The sequence below is a fragment of the Radiomyces spectabilis genome (assembly GCF_025331425.1).
Source record: "Radiomyces spectabilis strain NRRL 2753 chromosome Unknown BYT42scaffold_7, whole genome shotgun sequence".
Lineage (NCBI taxonomy): Eukaryota > Fungi > Mucoromycota > Mucoromycetes > Mucorales > Radiomycetaceae > Radiomyces > Radiomyces spectabilis.
In genome coordinates, this window is record NW_026251932.1 from 1,201,465 (window position 1) to 1,215,118 (window position 13,654).

Genomic DNA, 13,654 nt, shown 5'->3' on the forward strand with positions numbered 1-13,654 from the left:
TAGCTCAACTCAAGCGGGGATCTATATGACTTGCAACCGTTGGCGCCTGCAAAAATCCAGTGCGCGTGCGTTCCGATAATTGCATGATGCAGGATGATAAAAAAAACAAGATATGATTTGTTTATTGATGATCGACTTAATGATTAAATGAATTGCCAAGATATGATCGGTTTTATTGCGGTGGTACACAAGTTCTATTTCTGGAAAACCGTGCAATCCAGAAAAAGCGAAAGCCGATTTTCATTGCATTTGGGTATTGGTTGCACAGTGAACTCCACCTAGACAGTCACAACGCTCATTTGTAAATGTCAAGATTGAAGCGCCAGCGCATACCGGATTGTCCCCTCGCGAACGATGGCAACTTCATTGGCAGGGAAAACGACTCCATCTGCCAAAGCCGCTAGACAGTCAATACAACAAGTCGTATCCGACTTTAATTCCCATGTTCAGCGTGGCCTGTTCCAGTCCGATATTCCCAGTTTACGGACTATTTACGGCTCCAACGAACTTGAAAAAGACGAAGAAGAGTCCATATATACGAAATTTCTGAAATCTTTCAGTGAAAATCCCCTCATCTTGCTGCTTCTCGGTTCAGCCTTAGTGTCGCTCCTCATGGGCCAGATGGATGACGCTATCAGTATCACCATGGTGAGTAAACCAAGAATAATAACCTACCAATAAAAAAAGGACTCGGATGGTTTTTTTTTTTTTACTCGATGCTTTTCGATGCCGTTGACTCATCTCGCTAAACCTAGGCTATTATCATTGTAATGACGGGTAAATTGAAGGCCATCGAGTCGGTAAAGCAAAAATGACAGTATTAACTGGAGTAACTACACTAGTGGCGTTCGTGCAAGAATACAAGTCCGAGAAATCCTTGGAAGCACTGAATAAGCTTGTACCTCATTACTGTCATCTTGTCAGGTACGATGATGAGCAAGACGAGGTTTTCGTCAATTATGGTCTAACACGGAATAGAGAGGGACAAATGCAGACTACCTTAGCCAATGAATTGGTTCCAGGTGATCTGGTTCATTTTAGCATTGGGGACAGAATACCGGCCGACTGTCGTCTTGTCACGGTAAGTAGATTAATGGGATTTTTTTTGACCCGAGGGCAGGTGTGTGTGTGTGTGTGTGTTTTCATTTCTCTAACTTTCTGCTCTTATTGCTCGACATCGGCTAGGCGGTTGATTTGGAGATTGACGAGTCGAACCTGACCGGGGAAAATAAGCCGAGACGAAAAATATTGGAGGCTATCGGCACTCATCCATATTCTGAATTATCGCTCGCTGAGCGAGACAATATTGCATTTATGGGCACCCTTGTTCGTAATGGTAGGCAATAGGACGCATTGCGATGTTAAGACAAGAGAGAGTGGACTTATGGCATATGTTCCCGGTATAGGTCACGGTACTGGTATTGTCGTGGCTACAGGCAAATCCACCGAGTTCGGCAATGTCTTTGAGATGATGCAAGAGGTATTTGTCGACAGGGGAGTGGTGATGGTGATGGCCAATCCGAGAGCTAATGTCGGGTTATGCGATAGGTTGAGGTCCGAAAGACCCCGCTCCAAATCAGTATGAACGAACTTGGAAAACAATTATCGATTTTTTCCTTTGGCGTCATTGCTGTGATTGTATTGATTGGTCTTATTCAACGTCGCAGCTGGTTGGAAATGTTTACCATTGGAGGTAGGCTAAGAATTGGCTGTTTAGAGAATGAGCAAGACGAGAAATCTCATGTTTTGCTATGTAATTGTTAGTGAGTTTGGCGGTGGCTGCCATTCCGGAAGGTTTACCGATTGTTGTGACCGTGACTTTGGCCTTGGGTGTTTTACGCATGGCCAACCGACGCGCTATCGTGAAACAGTTACCGTCTGTGGAAACCCTGGGATCGGTCAATGTGGTGTGCGCTGATAAAACAGGTACATGAAAGATGCCGAAAAAGCGATAAGCCGAGGAGCAATGCTGATACTGTGGGCAATGGATGCTATATAGGCACTTTAACCGTGAATCAAATGACGGTCACCAAAGTGTTTACGGTCCACAATCAAGAATTGTTCAACTATGAATATACGGCTCCTACAACCTTGAGTGATGCTTTACGTCAAACACTTTTGATTGGTGAGATGCGATGCACAGATACTCTTGTCCTGCATGCGAGAAAATCAAAACACTCAAACAAAAGGTTGATCGTTAGGTAATTTGTGTAACAATGCGTATGTTTCCGAACAAGGAACATATATTGGTCAACCTACCGACATTGCTCTGCTTGATGTGGTGCTTCGCAGTGGGTTAAAGGATGAACGACATGTAAGTTCCCGGGCTGTAGGTGCTGTTATATAGAATCAATACTAATGTTGTATCAATTGTAGAATTATCACCGCCTTGGAGAGGAACCGTTCAATTCCGACCAAAAGTATATGAGTGTGACCTGCCGACATCAACATGAAAAAGAAGATGTGCCAGCATTGAAATATTTCAAGGGCGCTACGGAAATCTTGTTGGAACGATGTACGACGTACTATGAATCCGCTCAATCGCAACCTGCCTTTCCAGCATCACTTAAGGAAGCAGTGTCTGAACATGTGGCAGCCATGAGTTCAAACGGCTTGCGTGTGCTTTGTACGGCTTTTGGTACGGGTGATCATGCCCTATGCTTTACAGGTTTTCTTGCTGTGTACGATCCCCCTCGAGAAGGCATTGCTGACGCTACACGGAAGCTTGTCCAAGGTGGAGTGAAAGTGATCATGATTACCGGTGACTCGGAGGCAACGGCCATGTCGATTGCCCGCAAATTAGGCATCCCCATGAACAATTCAAAACACAGTTGTTTAACCGGTCGTGATATTGAAGCCATGTCAGAACGTCAGTTACAGGAAATGATTCACACCGTGTCCGTGTTCGCGCGTACGACGCCCAAACATAAACTTGCTATTGTCAAAGCGTATCAGAACACGGGAGCCGTTGTTGCCATGACAGGCGATGGTGTGAATGATGCTCCCGCTCTCAAGATGGCAGATATTGGTATTTCAATGGGTAAAAGCGGTACTGATGTATCCAAGGAGGCGGCCGATATGATTTTGGTGGATGATGACTTTTCCACCATTTTGCACGCGATTGAAGAAGGTAACCCCTCAAAGAAAGTGGCAAATACCCAGTTTCGCAGGAACACCAAAAGACTCACTTTGATGGCTGACATAGGCAAAGCAATCTTTTATAATATTCAAAATTTCCTGACGTTCCAGCTAAGTACCAGCATTTCAGCCCTGTCCCTGATTGCTCTGTGCACATTATTTGGCTATTCAACACCCTTGAATGCAATGCAAATTCTTTGGATCAGTAAGTGATGTGAAACAAAAGGTTGTATGAGGAACTGAGAACCGAAAACTGAACTGTTAATGTCAGATATCATCATGGATGGTCCTCCCGCACAATCACTGGGTGTAGAACCCGTGGATCCTGACATTATGAAGAAACCTCCGAGAGCGCGAAATGCGAATATTCTTTCGAAACGGCTTGTCACACGTGTGCTCACTGCTGCGGCTGTGGTAGTCGTGGGCACGCTCTTTGTTTACATATCGGAAATGAAGGATGGTATTGCAACGCAAAAGACAGCCACCATGGTAAGTCCGGTTATTGTTTGGTGGCTTGATATCTGATCTGACATGTGGGGTTTATCACAGACATTTACGACGTTTGTATTCTTTGACATGTTCAATGCTCTGAGTTGTCGATCGGAGAAACAGTCTATTGCGACCATTGGATTCTTTTCTAACCGCATGTTCAATTTTGCCGTGGGAGGATCAATTATTTCACAGTTGCTGGTAATTTACGTTCCTTTCTTGCAACGGATTTTCCAAACACAGCCTCTTTCATTTTACGATCTTTTGAAGATCGTCCTCGTCTCAAGTACGGTATTCTGGATTGATGAAGTGAAGAAATACTGTGCGAACAAAGGACTCAGCTTGGGACGAGACCATCGATCCAAACTCAAGTATCGACTATCCCAGCAAGACCGCGTGGAAGATGCTATTAATGCTGTATAGATTTAGTCCCTTTGTTTTTAGTTTCAGCACTCGTCAAAATGTAATATACCAAAAAAAAAAACCTGAAATCTCCCACCTTAATCTAGTTCACTTTTTTTTCATTACATCATTCATGTGTCCGTATCATAGACTATCTAAATACACTATTTAAGTATAAAGGAATGGCGTAAAAAGCGTGAAGAAATTCATGTCAGACATGAGTTTTGGAGCTGGCTTTATTCTGCGCCTTCTTTGCAACTATTCGTGGACGACAAATTCGAAACACAATCATGTGCGGAACATTGAGCTTCGGTCGGATCAATTCAACGAACTTCGCTTAAAGAATTCTGCTGCTCACATCCCCAATCCTACATACATGGTCTCTTCCCGCAAAAGCTTTTCTCTTTTGACCTTGCTTTTACACACAGGCCTAATTATTTAATTACATTAAGCTCATGGGATTAGGCTGGAAGTTAACAATATGCAAGACTCGCATATATCAATGAACAATGCTTAACATGGCAGAAGTCGAACCAATGAGACAGATTCACGTATGTCATGCTCTCTAAATTATCATTTTCTTCCGTTACGTTGGGTTGGATGTATTTTTGGTACAAAGCAAATGTGGCCTTAAGAACCACGCAACAGGCGACGAGAAGAGCTTCTTGGTGATGGCAATTCCACTAATGATTGATTGATTTCTTTTTGGAATAATGCTCGTTTAAGGGTTTTGGTGGTGTCCAGCAGAAACACCGCTTCAAAAGAAGTAAACACCATGCTATGTGCATGTGAAATAAAAAAAAGGTACAATATATATTTACCTTCATTTTGAATAGCTACGCCAATGTTTGCTTGAACATATCGAGGTTCGAAACATTCTTGGGCATGACGAGCATTGAAACCAGTGATGCGACGTAGATGTGATCTTCGGTTAACTTGAACATGTACAAGTAGCCCACATTGCCTGTCAAAATTAAAAGTCAGCGTTTACCTAATCCCTCATATTTCGATGAAATCCATAGCCAATAGCTCGCTGATGTCGTTAGGATAATGGCTGATTAAGATGGTTGAGAATGGCGGCGTTCGGTCAATTTTTTTCCGTACACTGGTGCTGTCTGCATGGGGATGAAGATAGCCTTGTTCAATTGGGCCACGTTCTTGGTTGCGTCGCAAGAGTTTTCACCGTCCACCAATGCCACATCTGTGTCATCGAAAAGGGGCTCCAGAATGGCCGCAAATCGACGAGAGAAAGTCAATTCCGATTCATCCGCTTTTTTTGACCAGCGATCCCAATTTCGAACGATGTGTTCCAGGATGAGCAGCATCAGGTATGACTGACTTTGTTGATGAGATCTTGTTTTCGATATTTGTAATTTTTTCTCGTCGATGAAAGCGATGACGTCGCAGACCGTGTCCCCAGCATTAACAACGGCATCGAAAAGGGCACTGGATTCTGCCGTTAAACCGTCGTAGCTGTCAAGGTTTGATGCGGATGCAACATTCTGAATATGGGCCCACTGATATGGAGAGAAAATGTTTTGATAGGTCTCCTGCATTGAAGTATTGAGCGTATTGACAATCCGCGAGATCGATAACTCCAATAACGCCTCCTCAGTTGGTGACAGCGTACTTTTCGTCAATTGTTTCATCAAGGTGTGGGCACCCAGCTTCATCATTGTCGAAACTATGTCTTTGTCGACCGCATCCATTATCACTATCAACTTCTGTGCCTGTTTCTGGGAAAAGGTGTACCCTAAAGTGAAAATTTAGAATCAGTTTTGAAGAAAGCACAACGCCACCCAGTGGAGCGAAGCAGTCGTGAAAACTTCAGGAAAAATACGATTGGGTTGGTACGCTAGAAGGAAAAATATTCTTGTTTTCATGAGCAACCGTATCTTAAGGACGAGGCAGAATTTCCATGTCAATATAAAGCGCTCCATAGCATGGTCCCAAAAAGGAAGTTGTGCTGTTGTGGAGGTACCCAAAACGGTAGCCAAGACGATAATTATTTCGGGCTCTATCCCTCCTTATAGTGTAGTGAACCCTCCCATCGAAGAAGAGAAAAACAGCAGGCGCTATTCAGGCTGTTCGAAGAATGCAACAGTGGCAGGAAACTATTTCAAGGTCCATTGCAATACAGTGCCGTTGACATTATGGATCAGCATGACTAAATCGGCTATGGTTGTGTTTATCTTCCAGCTTACTCCCCTGACCTCAACGCAACTGAACAACTATGATCTGCGTGTAAAAAGCAGGCTCAATAGAGTGAAGCTTTTGCAGGAAGAGATCATTATCATCTGGGATTGGGAACGCATGTAACAAAATTCTTCCAAGTGATATCCGGGGATTTCATAGGTATTTTGATGCTAAATTTGAAAACTGTTTAAACCCGGAAGCCCGATGCCGTGGATTTTTTCGTGCATGAATAAATCGATGAATTTTTCAAACTGCGTAAGTTTGAATGGATTTTTTTTTAATCTTCAAACTGCATGACCTTTTTCCGCGAAGTGCGCGAATAAGCGCCCCCAAATGGTTTTGCTCGTGGATTTTGAAACTCCTTATCTGGAAGTTAACAAGCTCCTTTTTTTTTTTTTTTGGCTCTGGTTACAGAGTGGGCTTTCTTTCTTTTGGTGGTTGTTTCTTGAACCCCTACTTGATTGGCATCTTATACCTCCATTCAGTTACATCCTTTTTTCCATTTGCGTATTCCCATTTCATATTTATTTTGTCATTTTTTCTGCCATGAACACATCCAGCAGTACCATTACAGGGCTCAAAGTATGCAAAAAATACAAATTGGGCAAAAAGATTGGTTCCGGTTCATTTGGCGAAATTTACCATGGTAAAGCAAGAGAGGAGCGTCGTACAGCACGCGTTGTTTTCCAACCTGCAACGGTTGCTTAGGCACGGACGAAATTTCAGGCGAAGAAGTCGCTGTAAAAATGGAGTCGGTCAAGGCGAAACATCCACAGCTAGAATACGAGTTCCGAGTATATAAAATACTAGAAGGCGGTGAGGGTATACCCACGGTGAAATGCTTTGCCACCGAACAACAATACAATATCATGGTCATGGAATTACTTGGCCGTAAGTGTTCTTTATGCTTGATCACATACAAAAGAGCAACCAAAATGCATGGAGCCGGTATCAGTTGACGGAGCGATACTAATGAACGGAAGACCAGCGTCATTAGAGGATTTATTCAACTTCTGCTCCCGCAGATTATCTCTCAAGACTGTACTCATTCTAGCCGATCAAATGGTACGTTTAACAATGGGTAATCAGTGCGTGGGAATATACTGTGGCACAGCCAAAGGGTGACCCGACAACGGTCTTTTAGCTCCACCGAATCGAGTATATGCATTCGCGAAATTTTATTCACCGCGATATCAAGCCTGATAATTTCTTGATGGGTGTGGGTCGCCGCGGAAACCAAGTGAACATGATCGACCTCGGCCTTGCAAAACGATACCGTGACCCACGAACAAACGCACACATACCTTACAGGGACGGCAAAAATCTGACAGGCACGGCTCGTTACGCTAGTATAAAAACACACCTTGGGGGTGGTAAGTATAAGAAAAGGGCACGTTGGGCTACTGGATGATGGAGAATCATGGTTGAAAGCAAACAAATGGTGTAATGTAAATATGTTTCATCCTAGAACAAGCCTGTCGCGATGATTTGGAATCGCTTGGCTACGTGCTCGTGTACTTTTTCCGTGGATCGTTACCTTGGCAAGGATTAAAAGCGAAAACCAAAAAACAAAAATATGATCTGATCAGCAGTCGAAAACAGGCCACTCCACTGGACGTTCTATGCAAGGACATGCCAAGAGAGTTTGTTACGTATCTCACGTACGCTCGTGAACTGGACTTTGAACAAAAGCCTGACTATGCATATTTACGAGGACTGTTTGCCACTGCTTTTGCACGCGAATCATACAAACATGATCTTCGCTTTGACTGGAACTTGCTGAAACTGGTAAGCGAGACCCTGTGTCTCTTGTTCTTCCGATTTCAGTCACCGTTATAACGGATGCCCCCTTCTGATGCATTGTTGCTATTAGGAAAGAGAAGCCAAACTTCGTCAAGAGGAAACCGAGTCAAAGGAAAAGGCCGGCCAGGTACAGCTGAAGTTTTTGTATGCATACCACGTGTTTAATTTAATGCATGCTAACGTTATTGTTTGTGGGCATGATCTTTAGACGGTCGCTCTTCAGACAACGGCTGCACCGGGATTCGTAATGTCACGCGTAAAACTTGGTACCGCCATACGCGGGATTCAGATGTTCAACAAAAATCAAAAACACGATCATACAGCCGCTTAAAAAACTGTATTATTTGTCTTTTTTTTTCTACTGCAACACTTGATGCTTCTCATTGTATCTGTAACAAGAGGTCTCTCTTTCTCCTATTCTATTTCTTTGTTCATGCTACGCTCGAGCTTTCTCATATTTTCAATTACACTTTTCTATCTCTCATTGCCCTTCTTTTTTACTCCCACCCCAACTGGAGCGTGTTAGGCAACCAAGTAAAAAGAAGAACACATGAATGGCAAAGCCAACATCTCCACCGACATGCTGTGCACTGAACCATGATGCATGAACAAACCTTCGATCTCGATATTTTATTTACACACAAAAATAAGATCTTTTTTCTATGGTTACGCAACTTCATGGTCTAATAAAAAGTTGGTTGCTTTGATGAGATCATTATCATTCTTCTCCAACGCTTCCACTGCCTGAACCCGAGAGAAACCCATGTTAATCAGTTCCTGTACCAGTGATTCTTTTGGTGACCGCGTCGGCGGTAGAGGAGGCAAAGGAGGCGGAATCACAGGCGAAGCTGATCCGCTTGTGGTACGATAGTCAGGTAAGGAAGTGGGAAGAGGTGAAGAGGTGGGTTGAGAGGGCAGAGGTGGCACCGACATACTAGGATGAGGCGAACTGGAAGAAGGAGAGCCGCCATCCTTGAACAACTTGGGCGGCAATGCCGGGGCTACAGGAGCTGATGAATGACGTCCAATTCCTGGCATGGGTTGTGGGTTATAATTGTGTTTCGAACCGTGAGGAGGAGGATTATTCTTAAACGCCCAGTAGCCTTGGTAACATTATCCAGTCAGTCTATGCAAAATCTTCATCCCAACATGGCTTAGAACGTACCTGTATCGGGCGTTGAAGTTTGTTGCGTGGAATGCGGTCGTCGTGGTGTGGAAGGAAACATACCGTGTGACTTTGTAAACTGATCGGTGGCGGATTTATTGTAGTTGTACTGATCCGGGGACGCTGATACAGGTCGATTGTTCGTTTTGTTCGCTGCATTACCCAGAATCGACTTTAACGCTAAAAGATCGTTTTCCGGTGTATCCCACGGATCAGGAGGAGCCAATCCCTGCTCAAACCTGAGATAATCAAAAGCTGTAGCTGCGGCCGCCGATGCCTGAATAGAAATGATCATTAGGCCTTCATCTGCCTCCCGGTCCACGCAATACAATTGCATTCTTGATTGCAGTTTTTCTTCACTTACCTGAGATGTGGAAGGATTATCTAGGGGTTGCTTGCTATTGATTTCGTTGTTTGTGGAAGGGCTTGGTTTTTCGGTGGACGCGGGTGACGGTTGCTGTGAGTGGGAAAGCTGGGGACTGACAGGGACCGATTCGGTCCGTGTGCCTGTGTTTTCTGACTCCTCGTTCTTATCAGTTTGCGAATGGTACAGTTGTTGTGGCGTCAAAATGCGGGTATCTGTGTCGAGGAAGCCGGGAGCGATCTTGCGAGCAGCGACCTTTTGCTTCTTCAGTTTCTCTTCTTCGTATGCTTTTTTGCGTTTGGCAAATGCTTCTTCCGCCTGCAATTGCAATTGTCGTGCCGATGCAACATCCGCAATAGTTTCTCGTTCCACCTGGAAACTGTAACCGGCCTAAGAAATACCTTGTAAGACACAGCATCACGCGAGACTACCAACATTATCGCTGCTTACAAGTGTGAACACTTCATCAGATATAGGCGCTAATTCCGACGCTACAAAGATCTACATCAGATATTGAAGGTTAGATATCCAAATCAGGACGTCAATGGTGGCTGCTGCACGTTTGCCAGCGTCTCTGGTAGTAGTCTTCCATACCTGCTTTGGAAGTTTGTAGTGCGGAGACACCATGACAGGCACATTATGAAGAACAGAATAACTCGATCCTAGCTTGCAGTTAGCCTCAACATGCTCTGTATGGCCTCATCCCCTGACGATGGTTCAGTGCGTACCTTGGTCAGCCATATATTCTATGAGGAAGCGAGCTGTTCTTTTACCTGAGAACTATCCCGTCAGGGTTTTATGACGTTGGGAATGGCGGAGAATGAATTTTAAAGGTTCTGGAAACCCCGTGCTTGATTTTTTGCCACACGACCGGGCAACACCGCGCTTGTTCCTCACTAAAACCAGAGGTAACAGCTCCACTGCCAATTTGCTGCAATAAAGTCTGTTGGTGATTGAAGCCCTTGCCAAAATAAATACTCAACCACAAAAAGCTCTCGTGTCAATAGATCAGAAATTTAAGTAAAATGATATAAGGAGTAGATGTAAAACATGATGGATTCAAATTTCATTGAGGATATGCAAATTTTTCTGATTAAATAGATGATGCAAGTATTGCTAGTTTTTAGAGTGATGATACAGCAGAGAACTTCTCTAGAGACCCAACAACTTGAGCGCAAGCGCTTCTTGGTCTTGTAACGTTTCTGGTTCTTCCACTTCAAGCACCTTGGGCTTTTTGTTGACTTCTTCGTCACTGTCCATCGCCTCGCTCTGATACCATTTTCGCTTGCCGGACTCTTCATCCTGTTCTTCTTCCTCACTGGCTTCCTCGCTTTCAAAGTCTTCGTCGTCCGACACAGCCATACCCATCGCCGCTTGCTCACGACGTTTCTCCTACAAAGAATTTGTGAATAACTGTTTTCACTAGGTAGCTGGTATCATCCACAGGGAACTTACCTCTAATTCTCGTAACTTCTTCTTCATCTTCTTCTCCTTTTTCTTCTCCTTTGCCGTGAGCTTGTCCTCAACATCGGCAATCTTCATTTGCTCTCCTGTCTCACTGATAAACGTTTCGCGTTGCGATTTAGCATCACCGGCCTTCAAGAACTCGGCTTCATCGATCATTTCGTATAATTGATGAGGCTATCATGGGCAAGAACAACGAAATCAATAAATCAGAAACCTTATGAGCAGACCGCCAAAGATAAAAAGATAGCACTTACATTTCCTTCTTCGTCAAAGATCAGTTTTTCACCCTTGGCCATTCTCTTGGCTCGCTCTTTCTTGCTCATCTTGGCTTGACGCTTGGAAAGATTCTCTGCCGTCAGTTCCTGGAATCGGAAAACCACGCGTTAGTGATAATGCACATCATATACTGACAAAAAAACCCAGGCTTTACCTTGAGGTCTTCCTCCGGTTCGCTTTCCAGCTCATGATCCACACGTGTCAGCTGCATAAAGTCATCATCGTCATTGTTCACCGCATCCGCATCGTAATCCACCAGCTTGTTATAATGCTCGGAAAGGATATCTTGATTTTTACGCTGGAACATGCGATCATACTTTGTCTTGACCGCGGGTGTGCTCTATTAACGCATCACAATCCAGTTAGTCACCGCCATTGATGCATAAACCCTCATGATGTATAAATTACCTTGACTTCTTCCTCTTTATCGGATTCCTCCTCCTCTTCATCGTCAGATAAAGCGGGCGCTGTCTGGTTATTATATGACACCTTTTCGGCTTTTTTGATGAACTTGATCTTGGGAGCACCAGCCAAACCGAGAGAGTGCGCAAACTCTTCAGCAGGCAGCTCAGCTGCCTTGAAGATTTTCTTATTCTTTTGGAGATACACGGAACGCATGTAAGCGACAAAAGCCTGTTTCCATTGTTGGACGGTTAGCTATCCACTGTGTTTCCTCCATCGTATGATCCGAGACATGTATGAAACTCATTACTTACACGTTGTCCTAGGTATTTGATTTCAGGGTCTTTGAAACAGAAGCTCTGCAATTGTTTCTGAATGGATTGTTGCTTGGTTGATCGGATTTTAATTTCTTCGATGGGAACACGCTTCTTGGTCAGTTCTTCCACCATGGCATCTTTTTCGGTTGGTAAAAGGAGCATGAGAGCATGACCTTGAGCATCGAAACGGGCAGTTCGACCAACACGATGGATATAAGTTTCGGCATCTTCAGGGCAGTCCAACTGGATGACCCAATCCACAGCAGGGAAATCGAGACCTCGTGCAGACACGTCTGTACTCAACAAGACAGCATGCTGAGTCGAAGTGAACTTGCGGAAAATCTCGACTCGTTTCGTCTGCTTTTGCTTGCCGTGCAAATGGAGGATCGAAATACCGGGTTGCAGTTTACAAAAGGTTTCGTATACAAAACGAGTTTGCTTACAGCTGGACATAAAGACGATGGTCTTGCTTTTAAGGTGAGATTTGACAAATGAATACAGAATATCCAACTTTTTGGGCAGTTCGCAAACAGTGTAATGCTGGGTCAAATTGTGAGGCGTGCTGTGTTCCGACTTTTCATGAACAGCGACGTATTCGGGATCCTTCAAACTGAGTCGTGCCAAATCCTTGACCGAACGAGTTTGTGTAGCAGAGAATAACAAGGTTTGACGTTGAGGCGGCAAATTTTCAATGATTGCATTCACAGTTTTCTGAAAACCCATATCCATGATACGATCCGCTTCATCAAGAACTATTATGCCCCATCGATTAGTCCCATCCACTTCATCATATTCAACAGTATCCAGACCACTTACCAAGAAGCTGAAGATTGTCACAGTTGAAACCGACGGACTGATCCATGTGTTGCAATAAACGACCAGGTGTAGCAACAAGGATATTCATACGACTGATACGTTCTTGTTCGATACGGAAATCCTTGCCGCCGATAATTAAGCCAGCTGAGAACACATGCGATTTACCAATCTTTGTCAGCACTTCGAAGATCTGGACGGCCAATTCACGAGTAGGTGAAATGATCAGGGCGCCTAATCCATCCGCAGCATTCCAACGTGCTCTATACAGAATCTCCAATAACTACGACACAAACACACATTCACATACAGATCAGCCACATGAAAACAAGAAATCAGTGGTGCGCACGCATAGTTATACTACTTACGGGAACCAAGAAGGCCAATGTCTTGCCACTGCCTGTTTTGGCGGCACCCAACACATCCCGTTTGGCCAATGCCAAAGGAATGGCCTTTTTCTGAATGACCGTCAACTGTCTGAAGCTGGTCTTTTTCAATCCATTTCGGGTTTTGGGAGAAATGGGCAAATCGTCAAAGTATTTCACATCTTTGTAAGATTCCTGTACAGCATTGTCTCATCATTAGTCGTCTTTGATTCAGCCAATCGATTCAATTGCAGAAAAACTAGAAAAAATCGGCTTACGGGTGCAGCAGCTTTGCGTTCGATAGCTTCAATTTCTTCTTCTTCTTTCTGACGTCGTTGTAATCGTTTATTGACGGGTGCTTTTGTAGTTGTTGCGGCTGCCATGATATGATCCAATAAGAGAGATCTCTCGCTGTGAAGAAACCACAAAAAAAAAAAAAGTCCAGTTCTACTCGGCC

General features: G+C 44.1%; 6 protein-coding genes across 6 annotated transcripts; 2 read left to right on the forward strand and 4 right to left on the reverse strand.

Annotated features, from left to right (window-relative positions):
* Nucleotides 1–241: 241 nt before the first annotated feature.
* On the forward strand, nt 242–4,227 carry BYT42DRAFT_571771 (PMR1-type calcium-transporting P-type ATPase). The gene is made up of 14 exons (XM_051568530.1): nt 242–648; nt 756–777; nt 843–924; nt 979–1,081; nt 1,186–1,336; nt 1,407–1,480; nt 1,549–1,693; nt 1,765–1,926; nt 2,000–2,125; nt 2,202–2,314; nt 2,377–3,130; nt 3,206–3,343; nt 3,410–3,627; nt 3,688–4,227. The coding sequence occupies exons 1-14, from the start codon at nt 355–357 to the stop codon at nt 4,048–4,050; spliced, it is 2,745 nt and encodes a 914-aa protein (XP_051423131.1). The 5' UTR covers nt 242–354; the 3' UTR covers nt 4,051–4,227.
* A 1,052-nt stretch (nt 4,228–5,279) lies between these two features.
* BYT42DRAFT_482360 (uncharacterized protein) lies at nt 5,280–5,720 on the reverse strand (the record flags this gene model as incomplete). The annotated part of the gene is made up of 1 exon (XM_051563698.1): nt 5,280–5,720. A coding segment is annotated over one exon (441 nt), but the record flags the coding sequence as incomplete, so codon positions are not given.
* Nucleotides 5,721–5,891: 171 nt separating this feature from the next.
* BYT42DRAFT_483554 (uncharacterized protein) lies at nt 5,892–6,044 on the reverse strand (the record flags this gene model as incomplete). Its single annotated transcript, XM_051563720.1, has 1 exon — nt 5,892–6,044. A coding segment is annotated over one exon (153 nt), but the record flags the coding sequence as incomplete, so codon positions are not given.
* A 727-nt stretch (nt 6,045–6,771) lies between these two features.
* Nucleotides 6,772–8,064, forward strand: BYT42DRAFT_497395 (kinase-like domain-containing protein; the record flags this gene model as incomplete). Its single annotated transcript, XM_051564494.1, has 5 exons — nt 6,772–6,871; nt 6,934–7,116; nt 7,214–7,290; nt 7,370–7,598; nt 7,694–8,064. The coding sequence occupies 5 exons, from the start codon at nt 6,772–6,774 to the stop codon at nt 8,062–8,064; spliced, it is 960 nt and encodes a 319-aa protein (XP_051423134.1).
* A 604-nt stretch (nt 8,065–8,668) lies between these two features.
* Nucleotides 8,669–10,410, reverse strand: BYT42DRAFT_571789 (uncharacterized protein). The gene is made up of 5 exons (XM_051568531.1): nt 10,152–10,410; nt 10,008–10,058; nt 9,558–9,947; nt 9,194–9,470; nt 8,669–9,131 (listed from the first exon to the last, which is right to left on the reverse strand). Exons 1-5 carry the CDS (start codon nt 10,182–10,184, stop codon nt 8,695–8,697), a joined length of 1,188 nt encoding a protein of 395 aa, XP_051423135.1. The 5' UTR covers nt 10,185–10,410; the 3' UTR covers nt 8,669–8,694.
* Nucleotides 10,411–10,610: 200 nt separating this feature from the next.
* On the reverse strand, nt 10,611–13,611 carry BYT42DRAFT_571790 (P-loop containing nucleoside triphosphate hydrolase protein). The gene is made up of 9 exons (XM_051568532.1): nt 13,476–13,611; nt 13,201–13,392; nt 12,836–13,115; nt 12,017–12,771; nt 11,709–11,933; nt 11,455–11,640; nt 11,279–11,386; nt 11,013–11,198; nt 10,611–10,949 (listed from the first exon to the last, which is right to left on the reverse strand). The coding sequence occupies exons 1-9, from the start codon at nt 13,578–13,580 to the stop codon at nt 10,710–10,712; spliced, it is 2,277 nt and encodes a 758-aa protein (XP_051423136.1). The 5' UTR covers nt 13,581–13,611; the 3' UTR covers nt 10,611–10,709.
* Between the last annotated feature and the right edge of the window lie 43 nt (nt 13,612–13,654).

Coding starts and splice junctions, on each gene's coding strand:
- BYT42DRAFT_571771 (XM_051568530.1), top strand. CDS start 355: ATGGCAACTTCATTGGCAGGGAAAACGACTCCATCTGCCAAAGCCGCT. Junction 1,481..1,548: donor TCTTTGAGATGATGCAAGAG/GTATTTGTCGAC, acceptor GTTATGCGATAG/GTTGAGGTCCGAAAGACCCC. Junction 1,927..1,999: donor GGTGTGCGCTGATAAAACAG/GTACATGAAAGA, acceptor GATGCTATATAG/GCACTTTAACCGTGAATCAA.
- BYT42DRAFT_571789 (XM_051568531.1), bottom strand. CDS start 10,184: ATGGTGTCTCCGCACTACAAACTTCCAAAGCAG. Junction 10,059..10,151: donor ACTACAAACTTCCAAAGCAG/GTATGGAAGACT, acceptor TATCTGATGTAG/ATCTTTGTAGCGTCGGAATT. Junction 9,471..9,557: donor ATAATCCTTCCACATCTCAG/GTAAGTGAAGAA, acceptor ATTTCTATTCAG/GCATCGGCGGCCGCAGCTAC.
- BYT42DRAFT_571790 (XM_051568532.1), bottom strand. CDS start 13,580: ATGGCAGCCGCAACAACTACAAAAGCACCCGTCAATAAACGATTACAA. Junction 11,387..11,454: donor AACCGGAGGAAGACCTCAAG/GTAAAGCCTGGG, acceptor TTCCGATTCCAG/GAACTGACGGCAGAGAATCT. Junction 11,199..11,278: donor TCTTTGACGAAGAAGGAAAT/GTAAGTGCTATC, acceptor TGCCCATGATAG/CCTCATCAATTATACGAAAT.